Genomic DNA, 27539 nt, shown 5'->3' with positions numbered 1-27539 from the left:
TATTCATTTTAAATGTCATCAACATTATATTAATCTGAATGTCCCATTTTCTAACAATGAAACAAACAAAAAGAACATAAACAAGTAGGGAGTGAATTGCAGTTATTGCGTTTACTATATCTAATCTTCTATACAAAAATACAAATATCAAAGTCCGGTCTGCGTGGCATGATGTATTCCATCCATTTCTTCCACCGCGTAACAAACAAGTCCTTCTTATAGTTCACCTCTGCAGTAAGTCTCTCCATCTTATATATGTCCACTGTAATGTCCATCCACATACTCAGCGTTGGGCTTTCCGATGAAAGCCATTTTCTTGTGATGGCTTTTTTGGCTGCTATTAGCAGGATATTAAATAAGTATTTGTCTCTCTTTGGCCATCCTTCTGGTATAAGTCCAAAAAATAAAGATTTACATTCAAAGGATAAGTGGCTCCCGATAATTTCTTGTGTTTCCTTATGTATTTCCTTCCAGTAATTTTCAATAACAGAACAATTCCAGAGGAGATGACAATGATTTGCATTTGTATTACCACATTTTCTCCAGCAAACTGGGGAGTTATCTCTATAGTTGGACTTTTGATGTGGTGTAATGAAATATCTAATCAAGCTTTTCCAGCCAAACTCTTTCCAGCTCTGTGAACTACTACACTTCCATTGATATTCCCAGACTCTGCTATGATCATGTTTCATATGAAGTGTCTAATAATGTGTGATTGATTCTACTTCAAGGCCGATCAGAGGTGTCTGTATGAATCTCTCTGAATTCATTTTATCAATAGAACACAGTAAAGGATTCCACCTGCAAAGAAAATACATGAGGTCCACAGGCCGGAGAAAGAGATCCAGAACTGAAGAAGATGTGATGGTTCACGGTGTCAAAAGTAGCATAAAAACACTGATATGGTGTCAGGATGAGGCCAGATAACATTATAAACGTACGTGAAATATTGTAAGTCCAAGTGAAGTTTGTGAAAACCAAAAATATATACTTCTTTTTAAAAATGCGCCTATAAAACCTATGTTGTTCATACAACCCCTTCTTTGCTTTTACAAAATGCTTTCTGCATTTACAAAACTTCGTGTTTATAAAAGATTCTGGCCTTTTTTTGAGTGAGGGGCATGGTTAGATGAGAGGCGTGTCCAGACCTGGTCCAGACAGGAAGCAATATTAGTGGTGATGGACAGACATCGCCTCATTCAGTACCACCATAATGTGTCTATTTCATCTTAAATAACACCACTTATTATTATCCGACAGAGTGAAGGTAAGGCCGTCACAGGAGACCCCACCCACCCTGTCCATCACCTGTTTGACCTGCTGCCCTCTGGGCAGCGTTTTAGGTCAGTCAAATCTCACACCACCAGATTTACCAACAGCCTCTTCTTCTGGGCCATGCGGATGGTAAACACAAACCAAACCTCAATGTGATGGACAATAAACCACTGATGAGACACATACCTGATGACTGGTACATGTATGTTTACACTTTAGTCATATGTATATATATATATATATATATATATATATATATATATGTGTGTGTGTAAAATGCTTATATATATATATATATATATATATATATATATATATATATATATATATATATATATATATTAGGGCTGCACGATTTTGGCAAAAAAAAAATCCCGATTTTTTTCCTCTAAAAACTCGATTTTCGATTTCTATTTCGATTTTTGGGTATAACTAGAAAAGACAACAGAAGTCAGCATGTCGTTTTCGTGAGCAGTCCACAATGCAAGCCACTGCTCCGACCTCAAAGCTGTGATGGGATCACGTGATGAACCCACAGTTTTGTTTTGTTTTTTCTCTTCATTAAATCTTTAAAATGAAGTAGAGTACACAAACAATGTATACGACAAGAAAATAACATAAGTTTGTCAGGGGGAATACACTATAATAAAATGTCCAAATCAGAGCAAATACTTATGTTTTTTATAGCCTTTTTGTTTCCACATTTATCCAACAGCTTTAAATAAAGTTCAACATCTTACAAAATATAAATAATATTTGGTTTTGTGTTAAAGAACTTACATTTGTGAATGAAAAATTAGGCAAGTAAGAGGACTAAATTAATTATTTAAAAAAAAAAGATGAGGTTTTTTTTTTTTTTTTTTTTTGTTTCCCCTTTTTGGGGTACCTGGGCCCACAGCAGTGATACCAGTGTAAGTCAGTGACAGGCATCAGTCGTGCGTGCGTGGACCACGTAATATGAGTGATCCACATGCGGTTCTATTTAAACTGGGGGATCCGTGCGTGGAACAGACCAACCCAGGACACACTGGAGGGATTCTATCTGTGGAGCTGGGGGATGTGTGTGGGCACAGGGCTGTGTGGGCTCCTCTGCTGAGGCTGCTGACCCCGAGACCCAGACCCGGTTCGGAAGAAGACAGTACGGTACGGATCCGGGACAACGGAAGATGAGTGATCCCCATCTCGCTATATTTCAATTGCGGGATCCGTGCGTGAAGCCACGGCTTATATTGCTATAAGTACTGCGGGTTCATTAACAGATTTAACGTCCGTGGTCATTACACGGACTTCTGTGACAGACCGCTGTCACAGGAAGAGCCTATGGTAGCCCGCGGGCACGCGGCCCGGAGGCAGAAGAAAGATGAAATCGATTTTACGATTTCCCTTTTTTAAAAATCGTCCTAATTAAAAAATCCGATTTCGATTTAAAATCGATTAATCGTGCAGCCCTAATATATATATATATATATATATATATATATATATATATATATATATATATATATATATATATATATTTAGGCATTTTATCTCGTAATATACCTCTAATTTGAACATATTTATGTGAGACGTATCTTGCGTTAAATGGAAGTTTAATGTGTGACTTTAAATCTTGCTCTAAAATGTCAGATGACCATCATACATCATGAACCAAAATGGAAAAGAAGAAATGAAATATTATAAGTTGTTTTGCAAGCCTAAGTTGTTATATTCTGATTTATATTTTGTATCTGTATTTGGATCTTTATTTTATTTGTACTGAACAGTCAGTGAAAGGTTTGATTCATGTGTGGTGTGTGGTTAAGATGAACTCACACCTGTCTGTGTTGAACTTGGAGAAAAGGTCAGATTCTAGTAAAAAGATCTTATTTTACAGCTTTGGAAAGTAATTGTGGTAAAGAGGATTGAGCAGAAAAACCAGATTATGAACTTAGGGATTTTTTGTGGTCAAGAAATGCTAGCCTAATTGCGCAGGTGTTAAGCAAGAGTGTACTTACTGAAACTCTTTGTGGCTAAATGATGCAGTAGAGGTCGACCGATTATCGGCCGGGCTGATCATCGGTGCCGATATTTGGAAATTTGACGTATATCGGTATCGGCTTTTTTTTTTTAACCCGATGGACCGATATCAAGAAATCAATTTTAAACTGGGTTATTTGGACCCAGATGCAGCCGCACCTCTTTCTCTCCTGCCTACTGTCTCCAGCACTATCCACCGAGCGCCCTCTGATTGGTTGACGCGGAAGCTGTCCTCACACACACCAACACAGTCTCATTCCAAGTCGTCAGAAATTGATGCATGGTCAGAGCCCCATAGCAGCACTATTTGACGCAGGGGGTACCCCTTCCACATCGGATTTTGATGCGGAAGGGGTACACACCGCGGAGAGGGAAAGTTTTCTAATGTGAGAAGCTCTGGAGAGAAAACACATGTCGAAGGTAAACGCAGAAAACTCTTCCAAAATTGTACTAAACATCCCTGTGCTCTACATCTCACAACTACTACTAACGTTACAGTGAGCAGCAGAATAATGTAAGACCGGAGTAAACATTAGCGGTAGCTCTGCTAACTCATATTACCTCCCGACATGTCTGTGAATTACACTGCTGATAATATGGAGATGGAAACAGTCTGTGATAGAAAAGAATGTGTTTGTGATTAAGACAGAGCGCGTAAAAAACTCAGTTCACTTGTTTTAGGGAAGCACGCTAAGGTGGAGGCTGATTGGCTTTTACCAGAACACTAGTTGGTCAATCTGGCTCTAAATGCTCTGCAGACTATGTATTAGTAATGGGGGAAAATGTATGTAATGTGGAGAATAGTGTGTGTTTGCGTTGAAGTCATATGAAGAACTCTACAACTCACAACTACTAATGTTGCTGTGAGCTTTCTAGTCCTATGATCTGAAAATTAAAGTGAAGATGAGAGAGAGTAAAATTCAGAAGTGATTTATCTGAACATGGTGGAACATTCTGAATACTGTGTGTGCTTATTAAAGCCCTAAAGGCTGTTTGTGTTCTGTCAGGAGTTTAATTGCACTAACAGCAATTATTATACTTTTTATGTAGCTTTTGTCATATTAATCATTAATAATGTGGCAACATAGTTTTGAATGACAGGGTCCCTGCTATCGCACGGTAAAATATAGAATTTAATAATGAAATCAACTTTAGGCTTCCCAAATGCTGTAATTAATGAAGCAGGATGAGTTGAGCATGTCAGCATGTGGCCCAAGAGTTTACAAGAGTTGCTGCTGAGCTTGTTAACTCCCTGTATTTTTGTTGCGTTTGAACTTAAAACACAAATAAGTCATTATAGTTACATTTAAATTTTACTTTATTTACTGTGGAAAATTTTCAGGGAGCTATTTATTTAAGCTTTTATTCAACTTTATAAGAGATGCTTCTGAGTCAAGGAAATCCATGCACTTCTGGAGCTATTATCAGAGGTTTTTCTGAACCGGGGAACAGAAGCACTGCGCCCTCATACTTTCAGCTGGTGCCCCATTACTGAAATTTACAACATAATTACACTTCTAACAGAAGAATAAGTTTCTCTTCGATTGGCTGTAGGGGTGAAACGATTCCTCGAGTAATTTGAGTACCTCGATTACAAAAAATGATCGAGGAATATTCTCTGCCTCGAGGAATCGCTTATTTAATTGTAAAGCTCAAAGCACGGCATTTCGCACGGACTATTTAATGTGTCACAACGCGCTTATGTTCCTCACGCAAAGGAAGATGACAGAGGACGCGGAAGTGTTCGGATAAAGCAGCGGGAAGATAGAAGAGACAAGCATAGAAAGGCCAGTCAATGCAGCAATGATGATGAAAGACAAAAAAAACAATAAAAAAGACAGAAAATGTCGTTAGTGTGGAAGCATTTCAGACTGAACAGCAAGTTAACACTGTGTCATGTGTCCGTTGTCACACGGCCCTTCCACACAACAACATCACATCTCCGATGTAGCATCCTCTCATAAAACACCCAGAATGGACCCGAGATAAAATAGAATTAACTTAGAGCAAATCAATGAGATTAACGTCAATATACCTTACTAACATAACGTTAGCCCTGTGGAGGGCTAGGTTTGTGTTCATTATGGAACTGTCGAATGTGTGTCTAGTTCATTACGATTTTCACAAGCATAGATATAGGCAGCGATCTGTGATTTGCACGGTTAATTTCCCTAAAGCACGGCCAAAATGGTGCACGGGTTGGTGAAAGCTTTCTCTTACCTTGTCATGGCCGAATTTTGGCAAAATCCAACTACTACTACTGCTAAAATGAAACGAATCATCAATTAACTGGATGCGTGCGTGCGTGTGGGGGGGTTATAGGTTATGAGACAGACAGATAAGGGGGGGGGGGGCATTTCCTTGATTCTCCTGAATATAGCAGGAAATGTGTCAAATTGTTCATGCATGGACTCGTTCACAGTTCCCGTTCAAATGTTCTTGTCTCTTTTATGCCACAACACATTCCTGTTAAATCTAAATTGTAAATTCTGAAACTTACAACTGCCAAAGTTGAGTTGCACATCAAAAAGGCAAAGTTTATGCCTTTTTTTTTTTTTTTTTTATTAATGCCTTATATGTTTGATACTTACTAGAAACACTAAGTTGAAAGTAATTAAATTTTATTCATTTTTATTTGTATTTGCAATTGCCTCTCTGAAAATGTTTCTAGTCAAGAAAATAAATTTTGTTGCGTATGCACAATATGAATGTAACAAATAAAACTGTTAGTTATCAAAAAAAATAAATAAATAAAAAGGAAACCAATTGGTCCTTCATTAAGTGAAATACCTTATTTCCTCTTGTGTATTTATAATTGCTCTTTAAGCAGAATACTCGAATACTAAAATATTAAATTGCTGCAGCCCTAATTGGTTGCTTGAAAAAATTGCAGGAGGGCCACTAGAGTTACAATACAGGGCTCGTGACTGCGACTGAATTACGGTCGCATGCGCCTGAGAATTTCGGTAGTGCGACTGTTTTTGAGATTACGATCGCACGGTGCGCCAATTAAAAAAATGAGCGAAAATTAATACGTGCGCCTAGAATAATGGCTGCAGAAGTAACTCGTCAGCTGAAAATAAACAAGCTCCACGCCCCGCTGACTGAAGCGGAAAATCTAGTCCCCGCCCCCTCGCGTACGCAGGCAGCATAAATAAAGGGATCAAATAACTCCACCGACGTTTGAAACAATCTCCTGCCAAACCCGGTTAGTAGCGCTGGCGTTGTTCCAAGTATTTTCCCATGACGTAATGTATCCTGCAAGTCAGATGATCATGTTGCGCGAATCAACTTGCTACACGATCAGCTGACCGTAACCACCGAATCGAGGGGCTAATGAATAAACAACAAGCGGTATCCAGACGTGTACATGATTCGTCAAAAGTTTCTTCCTCAAAAGTTGGTTGTTACAAATAATGGTGTGATTCGTCTTTCTTCTCCAAGAACCAACTAAAGTATATACCACACATTAGGGCTGTGCAATTAATCGAAATTCAATTACGATTTCGATTATTAGACGCAACGATTACAAAAATTATGTAATCGAGAAAAAACGATTATTAATTTTGAGTTGTTTTAATTCACGCGCACGCAAGCTCCCATGAGCTGCTCTGCCCCGCCCCCCTCTAAGCTACAGCTGCCTGCTAGCCGGCAGGTCCACCCCAAGAGGACAGTTGTACCTAGCGGTCTGGACAAATGGCAGGAGAATCACAGCAGAAGTGCTTGGTAAACAAAAAAGGCAAGTCAGATTCAATTGTATGGAATCACTTTGGGTTTGATGAAGAAGACGAAGAGCAAAAACACATCACGTGCAAAAAGTGTTTCGTTGTTGTGTCCGCACCTACTGGTAACACAACAAACCTTTGTAACCATCTAAAGTTTAACCACCGCCACCTTTATCATATTCTTTATCTTATGAAAAACTAAAACGCATAAAAACAACTTCGTCCGCAATGCAATCTTCAGTCTCCGAATCTCTTTACGCTGCAACTCCCGTATTAACCTAACCCTAACCTGTATAACCCTAACGTGCGTATTCTACAGGGTGTCCCAGAAGTCTGCATACATAGGAAAAATAAACGTTTCTTGACATAAACCATTTTTATTTATATAATATGCTCTGTATGACTGCCATTTGTTGGGAACACATTTCAATGCGTGTCCTCCAATGCTGAAGAACTATAAAGAAGAAATATAAAGAAATAAATGTTAGAACCATATGTATTACAGGGGTTGGACAAAATAATGGAAACACCTTCTATGATGCCACAATGTTAGGTGTTTCCATTATTTTGTCCAACCCCTGTATGTCCCCTGTGTATGGAGACTTATAGGACACCCTGTAGATGGCTGTTGTATACAGAAGGCCTTAACTGAAACCTCACAGCACGCCACTGAATTTACTATGTTTCATACTACATTGAACATACTTGAATTTATAATTTGCACTTTAGGTGAGGTTTTTTTTTTTTTTTTTATTGCTACAGTTCTATGGCAAGTCTATAGCAGTTTAATTACAGTGCACTATTTGTTTACAAAAGGAAACATACTTGAATTTACAGTACACTTATTTGATTTCAAAGATTTTTTTGTTTCGTACAAAAGTGAAAATGCTTTGCTTTAGTGGTTAAAAGTTTTATTTATGTTTAAAGAGTATATTTTACATTGTTTTGCAAGAAAAAAATAAACAACTTTAAGGTTAACAAATAATCGTTTTTAATAATCGTGATTTCAATTATTGCTAAAATAATCGTGATTATTTTTTTTTTCTATAATCGAGCAGCCCTACCACACATTGACAATTGTTTTGCAGCTGTGTCAATGTAAGCTTTTTCTTTCATACTCTATTCAAATACTTTATTCTAGGTTGTTAACATTGCTTAAATACATATAGGAATATTACTTGGTATGGCCAAGAGTTTTACTTGTTCTCCAAATTTTTTATATAATAGTGGTGCGCCTAGATTTTAGCCTGTGCTCCTAATTTTTCAGGGTTAGGAGCACAGTGCTCCTAGGTCAAAAAGTAAATTTTGAGCCCTGCAATATCCCTCTCAGATAGCCTCAGAATGTTCCATTTTTACCTCAATTTTTCAAAAGGGAACACAACCACCCCCACCCCACCCCCCGGCTTAGTCGCTTCGCTCCTTCACCTACCTGTGCTCCCTCTTACTAATTTTTTCTAGAAAAACCCCTGTATAATTTTCTCTTTGTTTGATTAAATAAACATGCTTCAGGCATTCAAACGAAGTTCAGTGTTTGCAATATTCAAAATTTTTTACGACAGTTTTTACACTTTTACTGCAAATGAATATCGGCTCCAAATATGTTGGTTATCGGCCCCCTCTAACTACTAATAATTGGTATTGGCCCTGAAAAACCCATATCGGTTGATCTCTACTATGCAGTGTAAGCTAGATTTTGGAGCAAATGTCAAACCAAGGTTTGATTGACAGGTGTCCAGGGCGCTTGTTAAACTAAGGTGACTTTACAAATATGGTTTTTCCTGGAATTAACCTACATGGAGTGATTTGACACATGTTGGTGACGTGCTTGTCTCCAACAATTGTTTTAACCAATCATACTGTGCATGTGGAATAAATGTAACTAAATATGGGAATAACGATGGGAAGTCTTTTAAGAGCCACAAAAGATTATAAAATGTATCAAAGAACCTTCTTAAAAGAGACGAATAGTGTGTTTGATGCTAGACTAATTGATAACTGACCTCTTTCTTTTTTGTAACTTTTTCTATTTTTGCCTGAAGCAATTAATCAAGCTTTGTCTTAACTTTTTAAAACCTCAACCCTTGTTTTTGGTGAATTCTTCCTTTCTCCTGGTTTGGTCCTTCCATCTGACACATAACTAGTGAGTTAATTTAAATTACGTGACCCCCCACTGGAGGAAGCCTAAATGGAGTAGTCCAGAGCCACCGTTGGTCAAGATATCTCTAGAACATGCAGCTTTTTGTCGAGATATCCAGAGATTTATAGTACCAAGGTGGTTTAAAGAAAATGAAACTAGGGCAGTAGTTCATTCACCGAAATTAATTGTGTTTTTTGAGATTTACCTTTTGCTGCGTGTTTACATTTATATTGTACACGATTTAATATATTGGTTTAATATATGTCTGTATTTTATTGTGTTGTTTTTAGTCGTATTGTTCAGTCGCTGGCAGAGATCACCTGCAATTTCATTGAACAACCTGTGTAGTGACATTATGGCCTGTTCTATTCTATTACCATCAAATGTATAGAACACCTGTTCACCACTCTTTATAATGACAATGGAGGGTGCTGTGGAGTTCATTTGAATTTAGGTAGACACCACGAAGGTGTACCAGTTTAGTGGATAATTCCAAAAAATGAAACGTAAATATATAGCCTATGTATTACCAATAAGTCTTAATTTAAAATAAAGAGACCCAGAGAGATGTTCAACTTTTAGGTAAAACATAAAAGCCTTCGATTTAATATGTTTAATGATTCAGCAAAAATAACTATTTTTGGTCTTCTTAAAAATATATATAAACAACCAGACACAACATTTTGGACAATATAACAATACAAAATAGTTTTTCAATTTCAACCCCAATTTAAATCCGATGCAAATTATCTCTCATCTTAACTGAAATATACCCTTGGATAATTTACACACATACAATAGTTTATCACAAAACGGAACTTCGACCACATGCGGATTAGCTTAACTAGACACAGAGAAAATGGCGGTGATGGTGGACCCAACGCGCGCACGCACACTCACATTTAGTAGAACTTCACAACTCTGACAGTTTTACTCACGAACAAAAATCCGCTGCAGGCCTTTTGAGTCCTGGAAAAACATTGAGTGCGTCGAAATATACCTCTGAAAAACACTGAGTGCGTGGAAACCACAGTCCGGTTGACTGACAGTGATGCAGTGAACCGCTAGCCTAGCATTAGCCTTCTGCGGCGCGAGCTTCGTCGTCTACGGCTCCCTGTGCGCATGTCCCGTTCCTACGGTCAACCCTCTGGCTCTGGTTCCAACACAGTTGTCTCTCGTAGCTCTAAGAGTTTTCAAATGGATTGATCGGATCCGTGACCCACTTGTCAGGTGTAAAATCCGGAACACTCCGCCTGTCCATCTTCTCCCTCACTTGTCTTTCCTCCGTCCTCGCGAATTCGGGTCCTTTCTCTCCTCTGTCCGTTCACCTCAACGTACAAGTACATACCCTTCACATCACATCAGCCAATCACCATTGACTATTTTGATGGACTACAACAAGTGACCAATGAGAATGAACCACATGGAACGCGACAAGAGTACAGTCAAAGGAAATAGAATACATATTGGATCTAAAACTATTATTTAGACCAAGTAATATTAATAAACCAATAACATTTTTCATCACATAAAACATACTGTTAGACTTTGATGTAAACCTTTGTAATATGTCACTGCTTTCTTCTGTCTTAACCATTTATTTCTCCACAGGGCTACATGTACATTTTTATTTGTCGCAGTAATTGATCATTAGAAGTAGGAAAAAAAAACATTCACCACTTCAGAACTTTAATTCTATGTTTAAAATATGAAACATCTGAAAGGATGTACAGACATACATATACTGTATGGGTTAAAAATATTTACAGATACACATGTGTAAAACTACTGCTGTTCTACATTTGAGCAAAAAGCAACTTTCGACAACAGATTCTGATATTTGAGATGTTCAGACCGTACGTTAAAGGGTTAAACAGTGGTTGACATACTGGAAAATATAGTGATAGAAAGACTCTCAGTATGTTGGGAACATGGTTCATATTAAATCTGCTGGTTATTACCTCAAAACAACACCCAAAACTAAAGTTTATGAGTGAAGCCAGGTGAGGTGTACAGGTACTGACAGCTTTATGTCTGGTCTGTTTAGATCCAGAAAAACACACTTTAAGGATCCTCATGTACAAGTAGAGGATTAAAAAAGATGGAACTGAAATGATGATAAAACCGAAACTTAGTGAATAAATATTAACTGCCGTAGTGTCAGAACAGGCCAACTTAACAGCTGAGTAATTATCACAGTAGACTTTGTTAATAATGTTTCCACACAGATGTAAAGACAAAGTAACAGAAATCATGACAGAAACATATAGAAAACTATAAAACCATGGTACAATAACCATCATAGAAATCTTTTTTTCTGGTCATATGTGTGTTATATTGTAGAGGATGACAGATGGCAAAGTATCAGTCATATGACATGACGGCTAAGGTTAAATATTCAATAATTACATAACTGTATATACAGTAAATCTGCAGGAAACAAAGTGGAGTAGAAACAGTGTGAATGTCTGTGAGTATGTGAATGAGTAGAGATGGAAACATCCCTGTACTACCATACAGTTCATTAACAAACAGACTGCACAGAAAAAGGTACATAGGTTCATGTAAGCTTCTGTTCACACAGATAACCACAATCAGCAGAACATTGGACACAAGCATTAGAACATACAACAACAAAACAATCACAAAATATAGATATTTGAGATGCCCGGTGTCAAAGTAAGCAGACAGAATGAAATGTGTCAAATGTGTGGAGTTTCCCATCGTCCTTCTCTTAGTCTGTGAAACAGTCATAACTCAGTTCAATTACACATAGAATACATCTGGTAGAAAAAGTCCAGCTGTTGGTCTGACTGACATGGAACTAAATCATCAAAACATCAAACACAAAACATCTGTAGAATGTTACTACTACTACTACTACTACTACTACTATGTTACCCTGCTGTTGCCCCCCCCCCCCCCCCCCCCCCCAACTTTAATGTCCTTAATATTATACCATTCTCTGGTTTATCCAAAGGCCTCACATAACATTAGGTCTCAGGTGAAGCCAGTTTCCTCAGGTGACGTTTTAACACAAAATTAAAGTTAAAGTACATTTATAATGAACTAGTGCATTGACCTGTGGGAATCCATGGGTTCTAGAGGCAGTATAGTAGATAATGGGAGCTGAGCTAAGTTTACTGGTGTAACACACAGATTAGGAAAAAATTGAATGGTCCTCTTGTTGTAGTCTTGACATGGACGTGGACCAGAGCCTTTTATACAGGACTGAACATGACGGTTTAGTGACAGCAATAACTCCAGTCTGTCTGATCGGAGTCTGCACAGTCTGTCACAGTGTTACAGTGAAGGGGGGTCATTAACAGGCCAGGTCTAACTGGGGATCGGTGGAGTGGAACCGGGCCACAGTAAGAACCAGACCAACTTTGTTAGTGTGTGATCACAGCTGGACCTGGTTCTCCTGCTATGTCCGTTGATCCAGATCCACCGCTCACCCCCCCCATTTTCAGCTGTGAACGGACTCGTCCGCAGGCCACCTGTAAGCCCATTGTCATTTGAAAAACCTGTCTGATCCTCGACCCAAAATACATCAGTACCGAAAAGGCTACATCTGTCCACTTGATCAGTTTTAAATGAACTCAACTTCTACAGCACATTGTCTCCACCTTCATGGAGCCCAAAGTGCTTTACAAAGCCCCCCCCCCAATCCAAAGGGACACCGTACACAGGGTCAGTGACTTCAGATTCCTGGGTACATACATTTCTCAGGACCTTCCATGGGGCACTAAAAAATGTTACTATGAAGACTTGAAATAAGTATGTTCTGCTTAAAATAGCAAAAGCATTCTATAATCCTTACATAATATTTTCTTATTTAAAAAAAATTTGATAAGTGCCATTTTTTTACTGTACTGGCAAATAATTTTAATTGAAACAAGACCTTTTAACCCAATAATGAGTTTAATTTTCTTATTTTTGTAGGGGCCTTTTTCGCAGAGTAAGTGCTGTCTTTGTTTTCTTCGAATGGATAATAATACAATGTATAGTTTCCCAGTGTTTCAGTGGATCTTTTGCTGACTCCATTTAGATCCAGGGGGTTTCATAAACTGCCACCCTGACTAGACTTCTTACCACTTCATGTCAAACATTCTACATCTGCCAGTGTTTAGTCTGAGTTTTTATGAGTTAAAGCCTCGATTTACTGACGCTGACAAAGGTTGGAAGAGAGATAGAACGACATATGATTTACAAAACCATTGTTTATTAAATATTCACAATGTGCAAAGACCTTTTATTTTTGTTCATCGTGAACAATTAACACTGGAGGAAAATCCAAAAGCATCTGATTTTACCTGACATTCTGTTTAGTTTTGATTCAGTTTTCTGTTGGACTAAAGGACACGTTCTGGTCTCCTGTGTGTTTGTATGTATTAAATAAATGGGTGTGTGTCTCAGTCAAATGCACTATTCTGTCTCTGAAATCCTTTTGGTCCATGTTCACTGATGCATGACTCAGTTCCTGCAGTAAAACAGTCAGATCCATCATCTCCAAATGGATCCTTTATCCTGATCATGTCTGTAAAACTAAGTCTGAACTCTGTTGGATTCAGAGGGACATGATCGACTCGACTGGAAAGAAGTTCCATTAAAGACACTAATCCAACAAACAGGAGTAAATCAGACATGTTTAGGTGATCAGTTGGATGGTCCATTCACGTCTACATGGAATGGATCAGTGTTCAGCCTTCTCAGTTGTCCTTTATATTGAACATCTGTCCCTCCTCATAGATTCTACAGCTGATAGATTTGACGGATAAATATAGTGTGTTGAACAGATTTACACCAATAGAATCTCCAAGGTGGACCAGAATGTTCTGTTAGATTTGAAAAGTCCAACCGAATGATTCGACTGGATTTTCCACCATGATATTCAAATGAGTTCAGGTCAAAGGTCATGTCTGCTAATTCTATGAAGCTGGAGATGGATTAAAGGCACAAATTCAGTATTATATGTACTAGTGGCATTGTACCTGTGGTGCCACTGTATGATAGCATGATAAGTAGAACTTGTCTGCCACCACTATCCGTTTGTAAACTACCACTTAATCCTGCATTGTGCAGGTAATAATTGGAGCCAACATGTGAGGCATGAAGGGAAGAGCATGTATTTGTTTGGTCTGTCAAACATGATTACATTCACACAGCGGTAGTGAACTGCAGCCTTCACACTGTAGCATCGTCTGCTAGCAGTAGAAATGTCATGAACGGCAGCAGAACCACCTCTGAAAATGGAGTATGGCGACAGGGATGAAGAATTCAAAGTAACGAGAGGCTAAAATCGCCCAGAATACCTCACAACATTTGAATACGGACGTAAAATTGTGCCTAGTAGATAGTCAGGTGATGCTTGTATTCATTCGGTGAGTGTGGCGGCGATCAGGCCTGTGAAGGCTGAGGAAAACCTGCACAAATGCCCTCCTGTGCTGCAACGTCAATCTGACAGAAACAGAACATGCATTATATAGTTGGATAAATGGTATAGAAGTGGATCCAAGTGCATCAGAGCTTTGATGGGATTTTAGTAAATATTGGTGCTTGAAGGTGATGGTAAATGGAGCTGAGTTCAACATCTGGAGGTTTAGAGAGTTGGACAAGATCAATATATGGAACCAGAAGATGGATCCGACTGTTTCTGAGTACGTCTATGACAGTGGGACAGGTAGGGACAGAAAGGACACAAAGCCTTAGACTTTTTGTTTCTCCACATCTCTATTCCCTCTGCTGGGAGGTTCGTTGTACCTTATTATCTAACAAACACAGCTTCATTGTGATGAAAGGAAAAAGAGTTGTCAGGTCAAAACGTTGAATCAACACCTAAAACGAACACATGAGTATTAATGAGCCTGCTGATGAAATTGCATTAAAGATGATTCATGATCAACAAAAAGCCCAAGAAACAATCAAACATTTATTCTTTTAGGTTTTCTGTGTTTTGGAGTGACGACTTACTTCCATTTTACCCCCAAATTATTCTTTATATAGTTTTGGATTTTCGACAGTTTCAGTCCATAAGCTAAAGGGTTAAAGAACGGCTGACAAATGATTAAATAAAATGATAAAATAATTTGTAAAACATTCGGTACATTGTCCATATTCAACCTGCTCTGGATGATCTCAAAGAAAACCCCAAAAGTATAGTTTAAAATTGAAGCCAGGTGAGGTGTACAGGTACTGACGGCTTTATGTCTGGTCTGTTTAGATCCAGAAAAACACACTTTAAGGATCCTCATGTAGGTGTAGACGACTAACATGACAGGAGCAACAGTGGTCATGCCAGTGTAGACGAGTGCATACATGTTATTGACTCTGATGTCAGAACAGGCCAGTTTAACGATTGAGTAATTAATACAGTAGACTTTATGAATAATGTTTCCACACAGACGTAAAGGAGCTGATAATGATACGAGGAGAATAGTGGCAATGGATGAGAACAACCATGACAGAAGAATGAGGAGGAGAACCTTCTGAGGCGTCATTTGAGCGTTATAATGTAAAGGACAACAGATGGCCAAGTATCGGTCGTACGACATGACGGCTAAACTGGAAACTGAACAACTGCATAAGTGTGAACACAGTAAAGCTACAAGAAACACAGTGAAACTGAAACAGTGTGAACGTCTGTGAGGATCTGAAACAGAAGGAATGGATACAGCGCCGTACTCCCAGAGAGTTCATTCACAAACAGACTGCACAGAAACAGGTACATGGGTTCATGGAGGCTCCTGTTCACACAGATAAGCACAATCAGAAACACATTGGTGGCAATGATCAGCAGGTACAGACTTAACAGGATCAGGAAGTACAGGTACTTTAAAAGTCCACTATCGAAATAAGCAGTCAGATAGAAATATGAGAAATCTGTTTGGTTTATCATGGTCCTGTTGGTTCAACGACACAACCTCAGCAGAGGACGAGGTAAATTCTAGTTAACAGGCATCATCTCATCCACGTCGTCGTAGAAATGTGGACAAACAGTCCAACACACTGCAGGCGGCAGTTTGGACGAAGCACAGTGGGAATCCATTCAAAGAAAAATGGCAGTGATTGGGTTGAAAGAACACAGACTGGAACCCTCAGCCGCTACAACTGAACTACAGGCTGGATGGAGTTTACATGGAGGTTTTTCCAGGAGCAGCGTGACGTGGTCCATCCAGACCAATCAGAGGAAGGGGGGACTGGAGGGTAGCGCCCCCTAAGGAGCATGGATCACAGCCCGTTTCACCTACATCACAGGGGTCAAACATGCGGCCTGTGGGCCAAAACCAGCCCACTAAAAGGTCCAGTCTGGCCTGTGGGATGAATCTGTGACAGACAAAAATTACACTGAAGATATTAACGATCAACAATGTTGAAATCGGATTAGTCCAGGGCACCACGTCCAAAGTCTGTCTTTGTACGCACCAGTTCAGGGGTGAGCGTGCCTCTGCGTATCAGACAGGCCTCCTCTGTCTGTTTTTAAATCCCTTCTTCAAACCCATCTTTTCTCCTTGGCTTTTGAAACCATGTGAGATGTTTGAAGGTACTATCTTTATTCTATTGTTTTATTTGGTAGTGGTTTATTGTTCTTATTTATCTATTTTATTTATTTTTTTATGTTATTATTTTTTATATTATTATATACATTATTTTATGTTTATTTTTTATTATTTATTTTGTTGTTTATAATTATATGGCTTTTTAATCTATTCTTGTATTTTATTCTTTTATTTGGGTTTTATTTACTCTTCTGTACAGCACTTTGGTCCACTGCAGTTGTTTTAAAGTGCTTTACAAATAAAGTTGGATTGGATTGTTTTAGTGCAGGGCTGTCAAACTCATTTTAGTTCAGTTCCACATTCAGCTAAATTTGATCTGCAGTGGGCCGAACCACTAAAATACTAACATAATAATATATAAATAATGTCAACACCAAACTTTTCTCTGTGTTTAAGAGCAAAAAAAGTAAATTTACATTAATGAAAAGGTTTACATCTACAAACTATCCTTTCAAAAGATGTGAATAACATGAACAAACTGAAAAAATTAGTGAAATTTTAACAATATTCTGCCTGAGTTTATCATTTACACATGCACTTTATACCTTACAGATCACAGTGGATCTACAAACACATGAAACATTTAATAACAGGCAGAATCTTGTTAAAATTGTCCTTATTTCTCTTAAGACATTTCAGGTTGTTCATATTTGTTCAGGTTATTCACATTTTTTGCAAAATTATACTTTGTTTTAGTGTAAATACATGAAAATATTTACATTTACAAAGAGAAAAATTTGAAGTTGTCATTGTTTATATGTTATTATGATAGTATTTTACCGATTTGACCCACTTGAGATTGAATTGGTCTGAATGTGGAACCTGAACTAAAAGGATCGTTAATATCTTAGTGTAATTTTTGCATTTCACAAATTCATCTCAAGGGCCAGACTGGACCCTTTGGTGGGCTGGATTTGGCCCCCGGGCCGCATGTTTGACACCTGTGTTTTAGTGTAAAAAAGTTCAATTAAGTGAAAATGTTTACATTTACAAACTATCATTTCACAAACAATATGAATAATCTGAACAAATATGAACAACCTTAAATGTCTTAAGAGAAGACAGCGTAATTTTAACGATAATCTGTCTGTTATTAAATGTTTTGTGTATTTGTAGATCCACTGTGATCTGTAAGTTGTAATGCACATGTGGAAATGAGAAGCTGAAGCATAATAGTGTTAAAAATTCACCTACTTTTTGAAAGAAATTTCTGCTTTTTTTATGGTTGTTCATGTTATTCACATTTTTGAAAGGATAGTTTATAGATGTAAACAGTTTCATAATGTAATTTTACATTTTTCACTCAAAACATAGAGAAAAGTTTGGAGTTGACATTATTTATAGGTTATTATTGGACTGGTCCGGCCCAGTTGAGATCATATTGGACTGTATGTGGCCCCTGAACTAAAAGCAGTTTGACACCCCTGACCTCCATGAATGGGCTGTTAGGCTGAAAAAAAAAAAAAAAATAAAAATCTGGTGGTTCACATGACCTCAACCCAACAGGAAGTCAGACATTTTTAATTCAATGTTCAAACCTCACATTCAATTGGGGGGAACGGGGGTGGGGGGGGAGCAACTGTAACACACAACTAGAGTAATAGAATATTACCAGTTACTTTAGACAGACTTTATGTTGTTCATGGTTGAATCTAGATTCATATCAGATACAGAATCTGTTGATAAATCTTCAAATGAGATAAATTCTGAAACACATGTTGGTTATGAACAAGGCAACGTGGAGTAAAAGTCACATAAAGACAAAATGAATGAATGAATGAACAGATGAATAAATGAATGAATGAATGTGAGCGTCAACATCACCCGCTCACTGTGGTTTATGTCACAGCCGGTTTAACTGAATCCAAATGGAAACGTGCGACCCTCTGTTCACATGGCGTGTGTTGGTGGTGTGGACGCTTTGGGACACAGCAGGTGTTTGCAGCTGTCCCGTATGTTGGACATCTGCAGTCCGTACACGAGCGGGTTCAACAGCGGCTGAATGACCAGAAAATACAGAGACGAGACGATCCTCAACCCGCCGGGAACCCAACTCATATCGAACCTGCTCTGAAGGATTTCGAAGCAGCAGCCGAAGAAGAAGTTGAGCAGCGACACCAGGTGAGGCGTGCAGGTACCCACGGCTTTGTGTCGGCTCAGGCGACAGCCGCCCGCGCACGCACGCAGGATTTTAGCGTAGGAGAAAAGGATGAGAACCAGAGGGACTAAAGTAGTGAGAACCACGCCGAAGAGGCCGTAAATATTATTCACACCGTTTCCGGAACAAGCCAGTTTAGCCACTAAGTAATTATGACAATAAACACTGTCGATGACGTTTCTACACAGAGTCAGACGCACGTTTAACGACAAAGTAATTATGAATTTAACAAAAGAGTAAAACCACACGAGGATGATGAAGAGGAAGGCTTTGTTGGGAGTCATGCGAGTGTGATACTGCAGAGGGTGACAGATGGCCAGGTAGCGGTCATATGACATCAGAGCCAAATTACAGAATTCCACATGTGCGTACGTGTAAAGACAGAAAATCTGCAGGAAACACATGGAAACAGAAACGGTGTGAACGTCCCTGAGGATGTGAAGGAGCAGAAACGGAAACAGCCCCGTACTCCCGTAGAGTTCATTCACAAACAGACTGCACAGAAACAGGTACATGGGCTCATGTAAGCTCCTGTTCACACAGATAACCACGATCAGCAGAACATTGAACAAGAAAATTAGAACGTAAAGTAACACGGCTACCACGAAAAAGAAGTATCGCACGTTTCCAACAGACAAATAAGCCCCGAGAATGAAATAAGACACGGTTGAATTAGTCATGATGATGTGAGGAGGTTCACTCGTCATCTGTGCACATGTGCACGGTTCTGGTGAAAGCGGAAAAACTCTTAAAGGGAAAATCAGCAGAATTCACACGTTTGAACCAAGGTTATTATCGTTAATGAAAACTAACGAAATGACAAAAACTAAAATTTTAAAAATATTTTCATTAAATGAAATAAATCAAAACTATAATTAAAAGAAAAAAATGAACTAACTGAAACTGTATTGTGTGTTTACAAAACTAACTAAAACGGATAAAAATTATGGATAAAATTCCCTTCATTTTCGTCTTTGTCAATGTTGGACTGATATAAAATTGATTTATTTCACTCCAGCAATTTTACCTAGTGGCACCATACGACACTTTTTGGTCCGTCACTTGTGTTCACTTGTGGTTTCCAGTCGTCTTCTGGTCCCCACTCTACCTGGAAACATGGAGACTAAAGCAGCAGAGTCCTGTCTGGGATTGATTTGAATATAAGATAAAAAATATGAAAAAAATAAAATTAATACTAAAACTAAGCATTTAGAAAAAAATGAAAGCTAATAAAAACTAGCAGACCTGCTCTAAAAACAAATTAAAACAAACTGAAGTCGAGAAAGAAAAGTCAAAACTAAATCAAACTAAACTATAGTGAAAAATCCAAAACTATTAGAACCTTGGTCTGAAAATATTAAAGTCGTTCAACACTGATGATCTGCTGTGGAACAAACAGAAGATGAATGAGTCACATGGAAAAGCAGACGCTCATTTCTCCAGCAGTCGTCTGAAGTGTTCAGTCAGACCGTATCAGAGCTGTTCACGGTCACTCTGCGCCGCCGGACGACGTTCGTGTGTCGACGGTTTCACAGTCGAGCTGCGACGACGTCAAGCCTTCGTCATCTGCAGACGTTCAGGACGTTTTTATACCGTGAGAGAAAACCCCAGAGAGCTCATCATCCAGTCCACAGATCTGAAGCATGGGCTAAACAGAACCAAGAACAGAACCAAGAACAGAGCAGAACCAAGAACAGAACCAAGAACAGAGCGGAACCAAGAACAGAACCAAGAACAGAACCAAGAACAGAGCGGAACCAAGAACACAGCGGAACCAAGAACAGAGCAGAACCAAGAACAGAACCAAGAACAGAGCGGAACCAAGAACAGAACAGAGAAGAACCAAGAACAGAACCAAGAACAGAGCGGAACCAAGAACACAGCGGAACCAAGAACAGAGCAGAACCAAGAACAGAACCAAGAACAGAGCGGAACCAAGAACACAGCGGAACCAAGAACAGAACAGAGCAGAACCAAGAACAGAACAGAGCAGAACCAAGAACAGAGCAGAACAAAGAACAGAACAGAGCAGAACCAAGAACAGAACCAAGAACAGAGCAGAACCAAGAACACAGTGGAACCAAGAACAGAGCAGAACCAAGAACAGAACAGAGCAGAACCAAGAACAGAACCAAGAACAGAGCAGAACCAAGAACACAGCGGAACCAAGAACAGAACAGAGCAGAACCAAGAACAGAACCAAGAACAGAACCAAGAACAGAGCAGAACCAAGAACAGAACCAAGAACAGAGCAGAACCAAGAACAGAACCAAGAACAGAACCAAGAACAGAGCGGAACCAAGAACACAGCGGAACCAAGAACAGAGCAGAACCAAGAACAGAACCAAGAACAGAGCGGAACCAAGAACAGAACAGAGCAGAACCAAGAACAGAACCAAGAACAGAACCAAGAACAGAGCGGAACCAAGAACACAGCGGAACCAAGAACAGAGCAGAACCAAGAACAGAACCAAGAACAGAGCGGAACCAAGAACACAGCGGAACCAAGAACAGAACAGAGCAGAACCAAGAACAGAACAGAGCAGAACCAAGAACAGAGCAGAACAAAGAACAGAACAGAGCAGAACCAAGAACAGAACCAAGAACAGAGCAGAACCAAGAACACAGTGGAACCAAGAACAGAGCAGAACCAAGAACAGAACAGAGCAGAACCAAGAACAGAACCAAGAACAGAGCAGAACCAAGAACACAGCGGAACCAAGAACAGAACAGAGCAGAACCAAGAACAGAACCAAGAACAGAGCGGAACCAAGAACACAGCGGAACCAAGAACAGAGCAGAACCAAGAACAGAACAGAGCAGAACCAAGAACAGAATCAAGAACACAGCGGAACCAAGAACAGAGCAGAACCAAGAACAGAACCAAGAACAGAGAAGAACCAAGATGAGAACAGAACCAAAACGAGAACAGAACCAAGATGAGAGCAGAACCAATATGAGAACAGAACCAAGATGAGAACAGAACCAAAACGAGAACAGAACCAAGATGAGAACAGAATCAAAATAACAACAGAACCAAGATGAGAACAGAACCAAGATGAGAGCAGAACCAAGATGAGAACAGAACCAAGATAAGAACAGAACCAAGATGAGAACAGAACCAAGATAAGAACAGAACCAAGAACAGAGCAGAACCAAGATAAGAGCAGAACCAAGAACAGAACAGAACCAAGATGAGAACCAAACCAAGAACAGAACAGAACCAAAAACAGAGAAGAACCAAGATGAGAACAGAACCAAGAACAGAACAGAACCAAGATAAGAACAGAACCAAGAACAGAGCAGAACCAAGATGAGAACAGAACTAAGATAAGAACAGAACCCAGAACAGAGCAGAACCAAGATGAGAACAGAACCAAGAACAGAGCAGAACCAAGATGAGAACAGAACCAAGATAAGAACAGAACAGAGCAGAACCAAGAACAGAGCAGAACCAAGATGAGAACAGAACCAAGAACAGAACAGAACCAAGAACAGAGCAGAACCAAGATAAGAGCAGAACCAAGAACAGAACAGAACCAAGATGAGAACCAAACCAAGAACAGAACAGAACCAAGAACAGAGAAGAACCAAGATGAGAACAGAACCAAGAACACAGCAGAACCAAGATGAGAAGAGAACCAAGATGAGAACAGAACCAAGATGAGAACAGAACCAAGATGAGAGCAGAGCCTAGAAAAGAACAGAACCAAGAACAGAGCAGAACCAAGAATAGAGCAGAACCAAGATGAGAACAGAACCAAGAACAGAGCGGAACCAAGAACAGAACCAAGAACAGAGCAGAACCAAGATGAGAACAGAACCAAGAACAGAACGGAACCAAGAATAGAGCAGAACCAAGAACAGAACCAAGATGAGAACAGAACCGAGAACAGAGCAGAACCAAGAACAGAACCAAGATAAGAACAGAACCAAGAACAGAGCGGAACCAAGAATAGAGCAGAACCAAGAACAGAACCAAGATGAGAACAGAACCAAGAACAGAGCAGAACCAAGATATGAACAGAACCAAGAGAAGAACAGAACCAAGAACAGAGCGGAACCAACAACAGAGAAGAACCAAGATAAGAACAGAACCAAGAACAGAGCAGATCCAAGATGAGAACAGAACTACGATAAGAACAGAACCCAAAACAGAGCAGAACCAAGATGAGAACAGAACCAAGATCAGAGCAGAACCAAGATGAGAACAGAACCAAGATAAGAACAGAACCAAGATGAGAACAGAACCAAGATGAGAGCAGAACCAAGATGAGAACAGAACCAAGATAAGAACAGAACCAAGAACAGAGCAGAACCAAGATGAGAACCGAACCAAGAACAGAACAGAACCAAGAACAGAGAAGAACCAAGATGTGAACAGAACCAAGATAAGAACAGAACCAAGAACAGAGCAGAACCAAGATAAGAGCAGAATCAAGAACAGAGCAGAACCAAGATGAGAACCGAACCAAGAACAGAACAGAACCAAGAACAGAGAAGAACCAAGATAAGAACAGAACCAAGAACAGAGCAGAACCAAGATGAGAACAGAACCAAGATAAGAACAGAACAGAGCAGAACCAAGAACAGAGCAGAACCAAGATGAGAACAGAACCAAGATAAGAACAGAACAGAGCAGAACCAAGAACAGAGCAGAACCAAGATGAGAACAGAACCAAGATGAGAACAGAACCCAGAACAGAGCAGAACCAAGAACAGAGCAGAACCAAGATGAGAACAGAACCAAGAACAGAACAGAACCAAGATAAGAACAGAACCAAGATAAGAACAGAACCCAGAACAGAGCAGAACCAAGATGAGAACAGAACCAAGAACAGAACAGAACCAAGATAAGAACAGAACCAAGAACAGAGCAGAACCAAGATGAGAACAGAACTAAGATAAGAACAGAACCCAGAACAGAGCAGAACCAAGATGAGAACAGAACCAAGATGAGAACAGAACCAAAACGAGAACAGAACCAAGATGAGAACAGAATCAAAATAACAACAGAACCAAGATGAGAACAGAACCAAAACAAGAACAGAACCAAGATGAGAGCAGAACCAAGATGAGAACAGAACCAAGATATGAACAGAACCAAGAACAGAACAGAACCAAGAACAGAGCAGAACCAAGAACAGAGCAGAACCAAGATGAGAACGTAACCAAGAACAGAGCAGAACCAAGATAAGAACAGAACCAAGATCAGAGCAGAACCAAGATGAGAACAGAACCAAGATAAGAACAGAACCAAGAACAGAGCAGAACCAAAACGAGAACAGAACCAAGATAAGAACAGAACCAAGATAAGAACAGAACCCAGAACAGAGCAGAACCCAGAACAGAACAGAACCAAGGTAAGAACAGAACCAAGATAAGAGCAGAACCAAGAACAGAACAGAACCAAGATGAGAGCAGAACCCAGATAAGAGCAGAACCAAGAACAGAACAGAACCAAGATAAGAACAGAACCAAGATAAGAGCAGAACCAAGATGAGAACAGAACCAAGATAAGAACAGAACCAAGAACAGAGCAGAACCAAGATAAGAACAGAACCAAGATCAGAGCAGAACCAAGATGAGAACAGAACCAAGATAAGAACAGAACCAAGAACAGAGCAGAACCAAAACGAGAACAGAACCAAGATAAGAACAGAACCAAGATAAGAACAGAACCCAGAACAGAGCAGAACCCAGAACAGAACAGAACCAAGATAAGAACAGAACCAAGATAAGAACAGAACCCAGAACAGAGCAGAACCCAGAACAGAACAGAACCAAGATAAGAACAGAACCAAGATAAGAGCAGAACCAAGATAAGAACAGAACCAAGAACAGAGCAGAACCAAGATGAGAACAGAACCAAGATAAGAACAGAACAGAGCAGAACCAAGAACAGAGCAGAACCAAGATGAGAACAGAACCAAGAACAGAACAGAACCAAGAACAGAGCAGAACCAAGATAAGAGCAGAACCAAGAACAGAACAGAACCAAGATGAGAACCAAACCAAGAACAGAACAGAACCAAGAACAGAGAAGAACCAAGATGAGAACAGAACCAAGAACACAGCAGAACCAAGATGAGAAGAGAACCAAGATGAGAACAGAACCAAGATGAGAACAGAACCAAGATGAGAGCAGAGCCTAGAAAAGAACAGAACCAAGAACAGAGCAGAACCAAGAATAGAGCAGAACCAAGATGAGAACAGAACCAAGAACAGAGCGGAACCAAGAACAGAACCAAGAACAGAGCAGAACCAAGATGAGAACAGAACCAAGAACAGAACGGAACCAAGAATAGAGCAGAACCAAGAACAGAACCAAGATGAGAACAGAACCGAGAACAGAGCAGAACCAAGAACAGAACCAAGATAAGAACAGAACCAAGAACAGAGCGGAACCAAGAATAGAGCAGAACCAAGAACAGAACCAAGATGAGAACAGAACCAAGAACAGAGCAGAACCAAGATATGAACAGAACCAAGAGAAGAACAGAACCAAGAACAGAGCGGAACCAACAACAGAGAAGAACCAAGATAAGAACAGAACCAAGAACAGAGCAGATCCAAGATGAGAACAGAACTACGATAAGAACAGAACCCAAAACAGAGCAGAACCAAGATGAGAACAGAACCAAGATCAGAGCAGAACCAAGATGAGAACAGAACCAAGATAAGAACAGAACCAAGATGAGAACAGAACCAAGATGAGAGCAGAACCAAGATGAGAACAGAACCAAGATAAGAACAGAACCAAGAACAGAGCAGAACCAAGATGAGAACCGAACCAAGAACAGAACAGAACCAAGAACAGAGAAGAACCAAGATGTGAACAGAACCAAGATAAGAACAGAACCAAGAACAGAGCAGAACCAAGATAAGAGCAGAATCAAGAACAGAGCAGAACCAAGATGAGAACCGAACCAAGAACAGAACAGAACCAAGAACAGAGAAGAACCAAGATGTGAACAGAACCAAGAACAGAGCAGAACCAAGATGAGAAGAGAAGCAAGATGAGAACAGAACCAAGAACAGAGCAGAACCAAGAACAGAACCAAGAACAGAGCCGAACCAAGATCAGAACAGAACCAAGAACAGAGAAGAACCAAGATAAGAACAGAACCAAGAACAGAGCAGAACCAAGATGAGAACAGAACCAAGATAAGAACAGAACAGAGCAGAACCAAGAACAGAGCAGAACCAAGATGAGAACAGAACCAAGATAAGAACAGAACAGAGCAGAACCAAGAACAGAGCAGAACCAAGATGAGAACAGAACCAAGATGAGAACAGAACCCAGAACAGAGCAGAACCAAGAACAGAGCAGAACCAAGATGAGAACAGAACCAAGAACAGAACAGAACCAAGATAAGAACAGAACCAAGATAAGAACAGAACCCAGAACAGAGCAGAACCAAGATGAGAACAGAACCAAGAACAGAACAGAACCAAGATAAGAACAGAACCAAGAACAGAGCAGAACCAAGATGAGAACAGAACTAAGATAAGAACAGAACCCAGAACAGAGCAGAACCAAGATGAGAACAGAACCAAGATGAGAACAGAACCAAACGAGAACAGAACCAAGATGAGAACAGAATCAAAATAACAACAGAACCAAGATGAGAACAGAACCAAAACAAGAACAGAACCAAGATGAGAGCAGAACCAAGATGAGAACAGAACCAAGATATGAACAGAACCAAGAACAGAACAGAACCAAGAACAGAGCAGAACCAAGAACAGAGCAGAACCAAGATGAGAACGTAACCAAGAACAGAGCAGAACCAAGATAAGAACAGAACCAAGATCAGAGCAGAACCAAGATGAGAACAGAACCAAGATAAGAACAGAACCAAGAACAGAGCAGAACCAAAACGAGAACAGAACCAAGATAAGAACAGAACCAAGATAAGAACAGAACCCAGAACAGAGCAGAACCCAGAACAGAACAGAACCAAGGTAAGAACAGAACCAAGATAAGAGCAGAACCAAGAACAGAACAGAACCAAGATGAGAGCAGAACCCAGATAAGAGCAGAACCAAGAACAGAACAGAACCAAGATAAGAACAGAACCAAGATAAGAGCAGAACCAAGATGAGAACAGAACCAAGATAAGAACAGAACCAAGAACAGAGCAGAACCAAGATAAGAACAGAACCAAGATCAGAGCAGAACCAAGATGAGAACAGAACCAAGATAAGAACAGAACCAAGAACAGAGCAGAACCAAAACGAGAACAGAACCAAGATAAGAACAGAACCAAGATAAGAACAGAACCCAGAACAGAGCAGAACCCAGAACAGAACAGAACCAAGATAAGAACAGAACCAAGATAAGAACAGAACCCAGAACAGAGCAGAACCCAGAACAGAACAGAACCAAGATAAGAACAGAACCAAGATAAGAGCAGAACCAAGATAAGAACAGAACCAAGAACAGAGCAGAACCAAGATGAGAGCAGAACCCAGATAAGAGCAGAACTCAGGGTGGATCCACATGATGCACTAATGTGTCCAGTTTTTCGCAGCTGATCGACTTTTCCCAGTTGTTTTAGTTTTGGTCAGAGTTTGTAGTTTTTCATCTGGTTCAGACACACATTAGAACCCAAACTAAGCTGATATCCTGAACTGCGTACAGAACACACACCACTTATCTG

The 27539-nt window shown here is 39.6% G+C and overlaps 1 protein-coding gene and 1 pseudogene across 1 annotated transcript; both read right to left on the bottom strand.

Moving 5' to 3' along the window:
• Positions 1-10855: 10855 nt before the first annotated feature.
• On the bottom strand, positions 10856-11907 carry LOC115431765 (olfactory receptor 11A1-like; annotated as a pseudogene).
• Positions 11908-18331: 6424 nt separating this feature from the next.
• LOC115431754 (olfactory receptor 11A1-like) lies at positions 18332-19604 on the bottom strand. Its single transcript, XM_030152400.1, has one exon. It carries the CDS (start codon positions 19578-19580, stop codon positions 18606-18608), a length of 975 nt encoding a protein of 324 aa, XP_030008260.1. The 5' UTR covers positions 19581-19604; the 3' UTR covers positions 18332-18605.
• Positions 19605-27539: the final 7935 nt, after the last annotated feature.

Source organism: Sphaeramia orbicularis, chromosome 13, assembly GCF_902148855.1.
Source record: "Sphaeramia orbicularis chromosome 13, fSphaOr1.1, whole genome shotgun sequence".
In the NCBI taxonomy this organism is placed as follows: domain Eukaryota; kingdom Metazoa; phylum Chordata; class Actinopteri; order Kurtiformes; family Apogonidae; genus Sphaeramia; species Sphaeramia orbicularis.
This window is presented reverse-complemented; position numbering and strand designations above follow the sequence as displayed.